Genomic DNA, 12,151 nt, shown 5'->3' on the forward strand with positions numbered 1-12,151 from the left:
ATATAACCTGCAGCTCTTCTTGAACACCATCATCTCCACTAGTGATACAGTGTTTGCATTTGCCTGTCATTGACTTGAGTCCTTTTAAGGCTCCAGCTGAATGTAACAATTGTTTCCACAGACTGCTGGACAAACTTTTGCATATACCTTTCCTAGAGTCTGTCTTCTAATCTGACCGAATGTTCTATGCTTCCTGTAGAAGAGAAAGTTTGAGACAGGACGCAGAAAGCTATGAATATATTTTGGTCCCCGTGACAAATCAAAAAATCTCTATGTATTTGTCTCTTAGTTTCTGATGGGAGTGACACATCTACCAATAACAGTTTTCAGAAAACAATTTGTATTTCTGACTTGTGTTTTTACCTTCTAAAAGATAAAAATCAATTATTTAAACTTCACTCCTTTTATATTGTTGAAAGATTTGTAGTCCCCAGGATGTTTTCTATCTTGGGCCACAGTGCTCACTGAAACGAGCAGAAGCCTTTTATTCTTAGCTATCTTTACAAAATGCTTTTACAAAATAGCATAGAGAAGTGCAAATCAAAATCACAGTGAAATACTACTTAATACCTACCAGAATGACTACAGTAAAAAAAAGATAGACAATAACAAGTATTGGTGAGGATGTGGAGAAATTGGAACACTTATTCATGGCTGGTGGGATTGTAAAGTGACACAGCTGCATGGAAAATAGTTCGGTGATTCTAAAGAAATGTTAAACAGAGTTACTTTAGGACCCAGCAGTTCCACTCCTGCATATATACCCAAGAGAATATAAACCATATGTCCACATTAAAAACTTACATGTGAATATCCACTGCATCATTATTCGTAATAGCCAAAAAGTGGAATTAACCCAAATGTCTACTACCTGATGAAAGTATAAACAAAATGTGGTATATCTATACAGTGAAATACTATTCAGCAATTAAAAAATGAAGTACTCACGGCTACAATATGGATGAACCTTGAAAGCATTATTTTGGGTAAAAGAAGCCAGTCACAAAAGACCAAATATTTTGTATGGTTCCATTTATATGTAATACCCAGAATAAATAGGCAAATCTTTAGAGAAAAAAAGAAAATAGATTCATGGTTGCCAGGGTGGAGGAATGGGGAGTGATGACTAATGGGTGCAAGGTTTCTTTTTGAGGGTGATGAAACTGTTCTTAAATTAGATAGTGCCGATGGTTACACAACACTGTGAATACACCAAAAGCCATTGAATTGTTACCTTTAAAATTGTGAATTTTATGGTATACAAATTATATCTTATATGGCTGTTATTAAAAAATATCTATAATAGCATATGATACTTCAGCAACTTTTAAATGAGGACACTGAATTTTCAGTTAAATCAACATTAAATAGTTTAAGTTGAAACCTGGGCCATAAATAAGAAAAAATTTCATTTGGTCATTTGGCGAGAAAGAACTCAAATGCTTTTTTGTGGATGAATATAAAAAGTCCTTTGAACATTGTATGGTGTAATTAAGCCACTGCCATGCAACCTTTGAATATCTTGTTTCTATCTTCCCCACATGCCACAGAACTGGAAATCTTTTGAGTACAAGATATGGAGGAATGGGTAATAATGATCATTATCTGGGCTGATTTATTTATTAGTTTATTCTGGTCAGCTGTAGGAGAGGAAACTGATGTTGGAGTGCTAAGTTTCTTAGGGAAGAAGCCAAGAAGTTGCTGAAAATCCAGATGATTATTTACTAAAGCTCAATCGAGTCATGATCTCCACATATTAGAAGATAGATGCCTTATAAAACCCCTGCACCATCAGCAGACTATGTCATTTTCTGAGTGTAACTTACAATAATTTATAGTTTAGTTACTTCTGAGAATTGAGCTAGTTTTTCCTTCCCCATGGATATCATGAAATGTAAACCACCATTTACAGAAATCGACAGTGTTCATTCAACTCTTCTGTTCAAGGCTTGGTAATTCCTGAGAATTGGGAAGAAAATCACTTCCCCACATGACCCTGCAATACCATTACACTATGATTTTTTATGTATTGTAGGATAGCAGTCACTGCCTTCAAACAGAGAAATTTTAAACAGAACTAAAAATATAAAAAGTTATAATTCAGGCTTTGTCGGTGATAGGGAAGGTCACAGTGGGTAGATCAGCCACCACCTGGTGGAGCTCTGAGTCTTGGAGGGTCCAACAGCAGGTTAGGAAGCAGTTCTGGAAATGCCCTGGGGTCTCAGTGCCTGGGAAGACCTGAAGAGGCAGATGACAGCTCTCACCATCCAAGGATCTGGGCTTTGGAACCAGAAACCAAGATAAGGAGAAGTTGGGGTCAGAGGGGCAGGGTGGGGATAAAACAAGATCCAGGTCCTGAGATTAGATTATGAGGTCAGAAAGGGGTCAGTCATATAATTGACCTTGACTTGAGCCCCTTTCCTCAGATTTTTGTTTTTTTCCTCCCTCCCTCCCTCCCTCCCTTCCTTCCTTCACCTCATCTGTAACAGTTAAGATTCTCAAGGCTGTGGCAGAGCTGAGTGGATTATTACAAAATAAAGGGGTTATCATACACTGCCATCTTATTGTGCTGTATATATAGTTTCTGGTGTTAAATTATTCTCATTCTGTAAGTAAAAAGGCAGAAAGAATTGGATAAGGTAGGTCTCTACAATTCATGCAAAGCAAAAAGCATTTCTAACCCCCTCAGCAGAGACTCCTGGCTAGGCAGGGACTTCTGGACCCCCACATTCCTTGAAGCAGAGGTGGGTTTTCAGTTGGATTTGGGCTCAGAGAAAGGGGCAGTAAGAGGCTTATGAGAATCATCCAGAAACTGTCAACAATTAAGTTGCATGTTTTGAAATTGTTGGTATTTTACTATTTTTATCCTCCCCCCAAAAAAAACTGTACTTTGATCTGGTTCAGTACATATGCTTCAAATCCACACCATCACTGGATCAGAATGTGTGAAACTTGAGGGGATTCTGGTAGGAAATGACCTTCACTTTTAAATAAGAAGTGGCATGTGGCTGTCTTCCAGAGGAGAGCAGAGTACATTGACAGTAAATTGAGTAGTTGGGATGGTCTGTTATTCTCCTGTAGAGAGGCAATTTCATATAGTTCACGCTAATAAAATAATTTCCTACAAAATTTGTATTTTCCCATATTGCAAATGCTTTCAGCCCAGGACTCACCAGGAAAAGCTAGGCATCAAGCACAACTCAGCCCGGAAAATGTTCTCCCACCCCCTGGCTTAAGCCAAGAACTTAACAGACGTATTCATTACAATTATCTTTACCTTTAAAAAAAAAACAAAAAAACAAAAAACTTCACTATATTTGAAACCTTCAAAATTAAATCAAATTAATCTAAAATAACAGCAAATGACATTGAAAACCTTTGGTTTCTTAGAAGCTTCTTTCAAAAGTGAAAGTTTCAGTATCTTAGGAAGCCACAGCAGGCAGGGGATAGTGGGAGTGGGTTGTTAAAATTCTGGGTCCTTGAGTTTTCAGTCAACATACATAAAACTTAGAAGTAAATGAACAGAAAAATGGATGGGTTGATAAATCAATGTTACCTTTTAAAGTGGTGAACAATGGTACATGCTGTGACTATATATAGATAGATAAAATAAAATGAAGCCAACAAAGATGGGGTTAACCCCAAACTGAATATAAACAGAAATAAATGAACTTAACTGTATTTCAAACAAATAACACAACCACACTGAAGATAGGAGTGAAGAGAACTAACCCAGGTGATTCTACATTGGCTATGTACCTTTCAGCTAAAGACAAAAAGAACAGTAAACAAATACTGGATTGTAGTTGGTAGGCGTGTTTTCTACAGTGGTATTGAATAGCAATTCTAAAACTAGTTAATGTGCATTATTATATTGAGCAAATACGTAAATGTATGGTGCATAATGAGAGCCAGGATTCTCACTCTCAGAGAAGGAGTTACACGTATGAAAAGAAGGCCAGAATTAACTGTTGGATGTTGGATTGGTATTGGAGCTATTAGATGTACTCCTGGTTATTAGTATATCTAAAGAGATGTAGAGAAATAGATATGATGTGAAAATGTGTGCAGTGTGTGTGTGTGTGTCTGTGTGTCTATGTGTACGTACATCCAAATCGGGGACAATTTGATCACCAAAATAAATGATAGTAATGGATCATAAACCGTAAAATAAACTAAGAATATATGAATCAATACTGATATACGTGAATGAATGAGTAAGTAAATAAGTAAATGGGGAAGAAGGGAAAGCACTTCCCAGAGGAGGATAAATATAGAAGGAATGGTGGGATTAGCAAATCACCACTTGGCAACCAAAATAGCCAAGTTCCTTCAAGCCAGAATCATCAGCGGAGGTTAAAAACTATTGACTGAAAGTTTGATGAGAGACGAGATATTTATATAGTCCCAAGGTACATCTTTGCAAGATGCTTTTTAATCTAAAAGGAAAAAAAGATAGTAACTTACAGTGGAGAAATTTGGCAAGTGATCAAAGTTAATATCACGAGTAATGGGACAAAAGTGGTATCCTGTGCTTCCTGAGAAAGACACATCTTTTCTGTGACATTCCTGCCAAAGATGGAGAGCCTGAATCTAATCAAGAGGAAAAATCAGATTGTTTCAAATTGAGGGACATTGTAAATAGCCTGTACTCTTCAAAAATGCCAAGGTCTGAAGAGACAAGGACTGAGGAACTGTTCCAGATTAAAGAGTCTAAAGAGATAACAAATAAATGGTATGTATGGACCTGGATTAGATCCTGGATCAGGACAAAGAAGAGATGCCCTTTTCTGGGGGACATCAAAATAAAGTATTTAGTGGTAAAGGGGCATTGTACTTGCAACTTACTATTAATTCAGGGGGAAAAATGTATTTATATAAGGCAGGGAGGGAGAGAAAGAGAACAGGGAAAAATAATAAAGCAAATGTGGTAAAATACTAGCATTTGTGGAATCTGGGTAAAGGGTAAACAGGAATTCCTTGTACTGTTTCTGTAACTTTTCTGTAAATCTGAAATTATCTCAAAATAAAAGTTTAATTTTAAAGTAATAAACAGTGCACAAAAATACCAGCATAGCTGAACCAAACCTACTGAGTCAGAAACTCTGAAGGTAGGGTCCAGCCATCTGAGTTTTTCAAGTCCTCCATGCAGTGGCTCAGAGGCATAGATCTGATCATATTCTTCTCCCAGTAAAAGCTTCCAGGGCTCGGCCATGCAGACAGGCAGACTTGCTTACTCACAGCATAAAAGGTCCTTGGCAATCTCATCCCAGCCTGCTTGTCCAGCCATACTCCCACCCTCACCCCCACCACACACCCTGTAACACTCAGCTTTGCTGAGCTCTTTCCTGGACTGCCACATGGTGAACTCCTGCGCTTCCATCACTTCCTTTCTGATGTCTTTCCTGACTCCCCAGACACTTGGCTGTTTTAAAATTATTGTTTTTGGTTTTACTTTTTATTATGAAAACTTCAAACACAGCAAAAAGTGGAGTGTGTAGTATGATTGTCCATCTACCTATCTCTGTAATCTACCTGCTTAACGTTTTACCACGTTTGCTTGGTTCAATTTTAGTACTAAAAACTAAAGACTTTTCCTACATGACCACATATTGTCATGCCTAATAAAACTAGTAATTCCCAAGTATCACCTAATACCCAGTTAATATTCAGCTTTTTCAGCTCTTCCCCAAAAGGTCTTTTATCTCTGATTTATTCAGTTAGGGACCACACATTGCATATGACTAGCCTCTCTCTCTCTCTCTTTTTTTTTTTTTTTTTTAAACTATCCAGTAAATAAGCTAAATACTAGTATTTACCTCCATTTATGTGGGATAGCATTAATCCAATACCAGGGACATTACCAAAGAAGAGAGAATGATGTGCCTTTCTATCCAGAAATCATGATTTCAAGCCAATGTCACAACAGAGAGAAATAGGGGAGCTATTTGGCATCTGGGCTTTGTGGCATATCCAGTTAATAGCTTCTCAATTTGATCTTCCAGAAAGTCACTGAAAGAGCTGTGATTCATACACTATCACTTTCTGAATTCTGGAAGACTTGGGTTTTGTTCATTTCCTTTCACCTTGCCCATTTCCTTGTGCTTTTATTATATGCTGGCTCTTCCCTTTTCCTTCTAGAACTCCAGACATTGGTATAGTCTGTGGAGCAATAAAATTGCATTTTAAAGCTAACTTGCTTGAAATCTTAATTCAGTTTAAATATGAAAAAAATTTGCATTGTGAGATTTAAGCCCACATATCAGGAAATTCTCTTTTTCGATTTACAAAGTGTTTGGGCTTTATTTACATTATAAGAGAAAGGGGAAAAAAGAGGATTTAAAGAAATTCCCTCCACAAAGGACAGAAAGTGATACTTAACCCTCTCTGAGTTTAGGCAATATCGATGTATTGATGCAGAGTTTTAAATTTCCTTGAGAGTCTCTACTAGTGCTCTGTAGCTTTTGAGATTGGATTAGTAGCACTTTGGGTAATCTCATATCTGGGATGGCAGGTATGGCCAAGGTTGTTGAATAAAATTGTTCTGTGGTTGAGTCACTGGCAGTGAAGGGAAAGGCAAGGAGACCTTCCTGGAGAGTGGGGAGATTTACCTGTGTGAGTCCACAGGGGTTTGGGAAGGAAGAAATGCCAGGAGGTGTTTTAGGTTATGGAAAGTCCTTAAGGCCTAGAAAAGAAAATCTTTGTTAGCATGGGCTTCATGGATTTGAAACTGCCTGGTATACTCTTAAATATACTAGACCACCAAGGATATGTCATTGTGATCAGTGTCTTCAGATCTCCAGGGGTTTGCCTGGGTGAGGAGTGGGGCCTCTGTAGATCCGGTTGAACCTGGAATGGTTTGGTCACAATGTTTTAGACCAATTTGAAGAGACTGTTGGCTCTCTGTAGCCAATCTAATTGGATTGCTTGTAAATAACTGTTTATTCTCAAATTAATATCATATAGATACCCTGAAACTGTCCTTTCTGGTTACCATGTAAATAAGGCACCATTTATATTTAGAAGAATTTTCTGTTCATTCTAAAAAGAATTATAGGCAAGAGAGGAAAAAGTTGATTTTGAAAGGCACATGTTACCCCATTTGATTTGGCAGTGATACTATCCTGACTGCATTTAATGGGAAGTCACTGTGGCAAGAGAAACATTTTGTCAGGCTTTAGTTAAGCACAAGGGTTGTTGTGGTTGTTTAATATCTCCTTCCTATCTGTGTTCCTCTTCTCTCTGTCTTCTTCCTCTTCTCTTGCTTGTTCTCTTTTCTCCTGCCTTTCTCTGCTGCCTCTTCATCTTTTAACATTTAAAATGTTTTTGGCTTGGCTAATCCCAATGGATAGAAACCCAGCTGAGCAGGATATTGATTACCAAATATGGTATTGCTGCTAGAGATGTTGGAGGAATGTGGTTTGTATTCTAAGCCTCCAGCCCCTGAAAAAGCTGCCAAACAAATTAGGTCATTTTAACTTATGAGCTTTTTCTTTCCCTTTTTTTTTTTTTTTTTTAAAGGATGCTGGAACTTTGATTTTGGAACATGATGGTGGTGTTATTTTAGTCCAAAGGGGGCGGGGAAGGGAACGGGCAGCGGGGAGTGAGGGAAACTCAGTTCAGCCTGTTTTAGGATGTGAGCCACCAGCCCAGGTTGTGTAAGAGGCCAGCATGTTGGGCTACGCCTCACTTGGCTCAGAGCACCAGTGAGAGAGCTCAGGCATGGCCTTCAGATGTGCAGGTTTGTTATCGGAGTCTGGGTGCCCCAGAGGATTCCAGGCAGGTTTCAGGGTGCCCCAGGAGATGTGGGCTGGGGTTTAGGAAAGTTTCTTCTTTGCAGGAAGTTTGGTCAAGTTTAGTGGCCAGGAGGACACCCTGAAATTGATGGCACATTGCTAAAGTAAGTGGCTGATAGAGCCTCAGAGCATGGTTTGAATGCACAAGTTCTTTCACAGAATACCTTGAAATGACAGCCAGGAAGTCGCTTGTTTCCCAGCAAAGACCACAGTTCTTCAGATCCATATTTGGAAATATTTATTCTGCTGTGATATTAGTTTTAAGAGGGCTAAATGCTCTTAAGTGGAAGTTGATGGAAGCAAATGCTGCTTCAGAATGCAGCTTTGTTCTTTTTCCTTATATGTGTTTTTGGCAAGATGATACTAAGCCCTCCCAATTGAAAAAATAAAGAAAAAACAGTATTGGGACCAGGAAAAGAAAGGGTTTCTTTTTAAATTTCACACAACCAACAGCCACCTTTTCACTTTCTGATGTTGGGTAGGGCTCTGTACATAGATTTCTTTTCTTTTTCTCCCCATTTGCCATTCTCAATTGGTCTTTTCCCTGGAGAGTGAATAAATCACGCTCATGAAGAAATTCCACCCACTCCAGGATGTCTCTTTTGCTTTAATTGTACCTCCCTGCGGCTCTCTCTTTCCTTCCCCTTCCACCTTATTTTCTTTCATTGCCATTACCTTCCAGTCAGAGACCCTTCCTCGCATCTTTGGTTGGAGCTAAGCCTGTGACATTTAGTCATTCATTCTGGTATAGATGTATTTCTTACTGAAATTGCTCTTATTTTTCCTTCAAGCTAAGAAAGAAAGTAGTAGAAGAAAAGGAAGGCATTGGGGCCCCCAGGCCCAGATTCAGAAAGCTAAATGGAATGGCTGTGCTCTGAGGGTCCTTATTTCTAGGACTTCATTTCCTTCCCAGAACACACCATATGAGCAAACCGAGGCACATTCAAAGCACTGTATGGGGATGCCTCTTTTGATGCTATTGTTGGGGTCCAGAATCCCTGGCATTGGACGTAGATATCAAGATGTTCTTCCTTAGACTTAGTAATGAAGGCATTCTTGAATGGGAGGGTTCCAAGATAGGCTTGTATTTTATGGTGTTTATAATTTCTTTTATTGAATATGTTTTGTTTTACGTAAATTATGATAATAGGGACAAGGGTAATTGAAATTGCTATCTTCTATTTGTCCAGCATAATCCTTTGTCTCTCTATTACTGTAGCTAATAAACCAACTATAATCAAAATCAGAGTCTTACTCCATCAGGACATTCAGATTTTGTTCAAATTTATAAGCTAACTCAAATCAAATGATGCCTTGTTATATTGTCATCTTAAAATAGTGTAATTCCTGTTTTCTGAATAATGCAGGGTACTTGTATCACCTTTATGCTAGCTCTTCAGGTAGAAAAGGAAGGGAATTTTCCACTCCATAGCTAAGTGTTGAAACTAAGGTAGAAAGTATTACAGTGTTTTAAATGCAAGTCAGTGTTGGAACACAGTTCAGGGCTCAGGCCTCTTAAAATTGCAGGTGTTAGCCTTTCCAGTGCACAGGACTTGACATTAATCTTTAATTCTTACTGGTTTTAATTGGAGTTTTAACTATGCTAGGAATTTGCAGATTCCAATTTAAAAATTGACGTGGAAAGCTTTTGTCCAAGAAGAAAAGGGAGAGCTGAAAAATCATGTAACTACATTTTTAAGTTAAGTAAACTAAATGCCTTGACTTTCTGGATACATTGTGTTGTGGGGTTTTGTGTATTCTGTATTAGTAGTGAAATTACAGCTTTTGCTGGCTTTGTTTTCCGATAGGACAGGATTTACTGGTGTGTTTATTTTGTCACCATTCCGGATTGACTCTAAGGAAATGAAAACATCTTCCCTTTTTTCTTTATCTCCAAAGGGCATCCGCTTCGATCCTGAAATTCCACAAACACTACGACTAGAGTTTGCTAAGGCAAACACGAAGATGGCCAAGAACAAACTAGTAGGGACTCCAAACCCCAGTACTCCTCTGCCCAACACTGTACCTCAGTTCATTGCCAGAGAGCCATGTAAGTTGATCTACTTTTTATTTTGAAAACCATAAAAATGAATAACTAAGAACTGTCCGTATACTGCATGTGAAATTACACTGTGGACTGTAGAGCTGGCTGATTCTCATTTTCCATTTCTCTGAGGAGGTGGCCTATCCCTGCTATCTGAACTCTTGTTGATAATTCGCTGTCCCAAAAATTGGTCCAGCTTGAACAGAACTGTGACTTCAAAATTTCATTTCATATGCCATAATAGATGTCCTTAATGTGAGCTCAGCTTATTGGGAGAATGGCCCTCTCTGCCAAGAGGAATAAACCCTTCTTTATTCCCTCATCCTTGAACACAAGAGCTGGTTTTCAGCATTCACTTTACTCCATGTGTTGAAGGACAGTAGCTCTGTGGCTTTGGAAAAATATAGAATATTAAAAGTGAAAGAAGGTTGTGTGCATGACTATGTGATGATACTGTGAGCTAGTGATTGTGTACTTTGGATGGTTTGTATGGTATGTGAATATATCTCAATAAAACTACATTTTTTAAAAAAAGGTGAAAGATGCAGGTCTTCAAGTTGGTTTTATTTTTGAGAACAGTTTAGGCATAACTCTAGGGGGAAAAGTATACACACCCAGAGAGTTTATATACAGGAACAGTCAGTTCCAGCAAATCAATACTAGTCGTGCTTTAAGGAAATTGGGGGCTTTCTGTTTTAAATTAATTGAGTAAGGACACTAGCTAACTGCTAAACAAGTCTTTTTTTTTTTACCCCACTTTAACTGAGCACGTTCCAGTCCCGCAATTCCTGCCTTTGATTTAGTAACTTGAAAAGGTGGTCGTCTTTCTCAAGCTAGTCTGAGGCAGAAGCGAGGCGTGAAGTTGTACCTAACTTATCCTTTCATTGCAGAGCTGTATGTGATTTAATGTGGCGAGGTATGTCGGGAAGCCCAAGCAACTTGCTGTTACTGGGAATGCTTCTGTCCTCTCTCTCTTGATCTTCTTCCTTCTCTCCCTGACAATATGTTTCAAGTCTTCTTATTGAAATCAAAGGGCACATGGGCTCCTTTCTCCCCTGCCCTCCGTGTCTTATGCATGTCAGTTTCAGTCAGATTATTGTGGAAGTTACAGTCATTCTATTGCTCAGTCACTCTTGAGAAAGCTGCTGCTTGTCAGTGGAAACTAAGAGATAAAAGACTAGTTTCTCCCCAGCATGTTCTAAAATAAATTTTTCTATGAAGTCAGAAAATCATAATAAAGAAAAAAAATTATTTTGTTCTTCCATGTCCTAGGGAAACTTGAAACCTTTGTTTAGTTGGGGAGGAAATTTAAACAAAAGTTTCATCTTATGGTATATTTGCAGTACAGGAGGCTGTAGGGGCATTTTTTACATGACTTGGTATCCTTACAGCATCTGGGTCAGTGCTGTGTACACTGTATATATTTAATAAATATTTATTACAGTGAGTGGCTGAAGAGATAAAATAAGATTTGGATTTGGCTATTTGCAGATTATTCCATTCATATGCTTATTGACTTGAAATTTCTTCTGTTTTGATCAGGGCATTAGGAAAAAACTATTTGTAAGGTACCTTGACTTAGAAAGATAACCTGGAGTAACTTTTTGCTTCTCTAGTGGATTTGCCTTTCTCTGATCTCAGAATACTTTGAAAAGATTAATTCAGACAGGAAGTATAATGCTGGTAATGTGTTTTCCTTCCAATTCTTTTAAATGCTTTTCTTTCAGGGAACTCAAAACTTTTCTTAAATCTGCCATAACAGCCCTGTGACACATGTAGCCAGGGAAGTGACAGCCAATTCACAACACATCTACAAGTCCCTGAAGTGAGCTGCTCAGGCCAGCTCTTCTCTGTGTTCAGAACAGCTCCAGAATGGTCAGATGGTGTCCATGGCACAATCAAAACTTGCAGGCTGCTCTTAACAAAACCAACTTGAAGTTAAAAAAGATCCAGCCAGCCAGCCATGTATTGAGAAAACAAAAGTTGGTGTGATTTCTCTTAATATAGTACCTTTTTATAGCAACTCTACTGCATATCGCATCCATCTTTTCATCCATTACAGCTCCCTCTGGGAATGGTGACCCTCCATGTCACATATGCAGAATCATTGCTTCCATAGTCGCTCACTGCAGAGCAGGAACACTGTAGAAGTTCTGCATTGGCAAATCCAATTGCATTGTACCCATAATTGGCACTTCAGGTGGTCAGTGTAACTGCCCATCAGGTTAGACTCCACAGAATCATAGAATTTTAGGATTGGAAAAGCACTGAAGGCTCTGTCCTTCCCTGCCTCCAGTGAAATTGGACTTCC

The 12,151-nt window shown here is 38.5% G+C and overlaps 1 protein-coding gene across 5 annotated transcripts in view; it reads left to right on the forward strand.

Annotated features, from left to right (window-relative positions):
- Positions 1–12,151, forward strand: part of RBPMS (RNA binding protein, mRNA processing factor) — a 168,292-nt gene that overhangs the window by 95,841 nt on the left and 60,300 nt on the right. For all 5 annotated transcript variants that reach the window (XM_037831288.1, XM_037831291.1, XM_037831289.1 and 2 more), the window contains exon 5: positions 9,696–9,846. In XM_037831288.1, the coding sequence (XP_037687216.1) occupies positions 9,696–9,846 (151 nt within the window). The remainder of the gene's footprint in view (positions 1–9,695; positions 9,847–12,151) is intronic.

This window comes from Choloepus didactylus, chromosome 3 (assembly GCF_015220235.1).
Source record: "Choloepus didactylus isolate mChoDid1 chromosome 3, mChoDid1.pri, whole genome shotgun sequence".
NCBI classification, from domain to species: domain Eukaryota; kingdom Metazoa; phylum Chordata; class Mammalia; order Pilosa; family Megalonychidae; genus Choloepus; species Choloepus didactylus.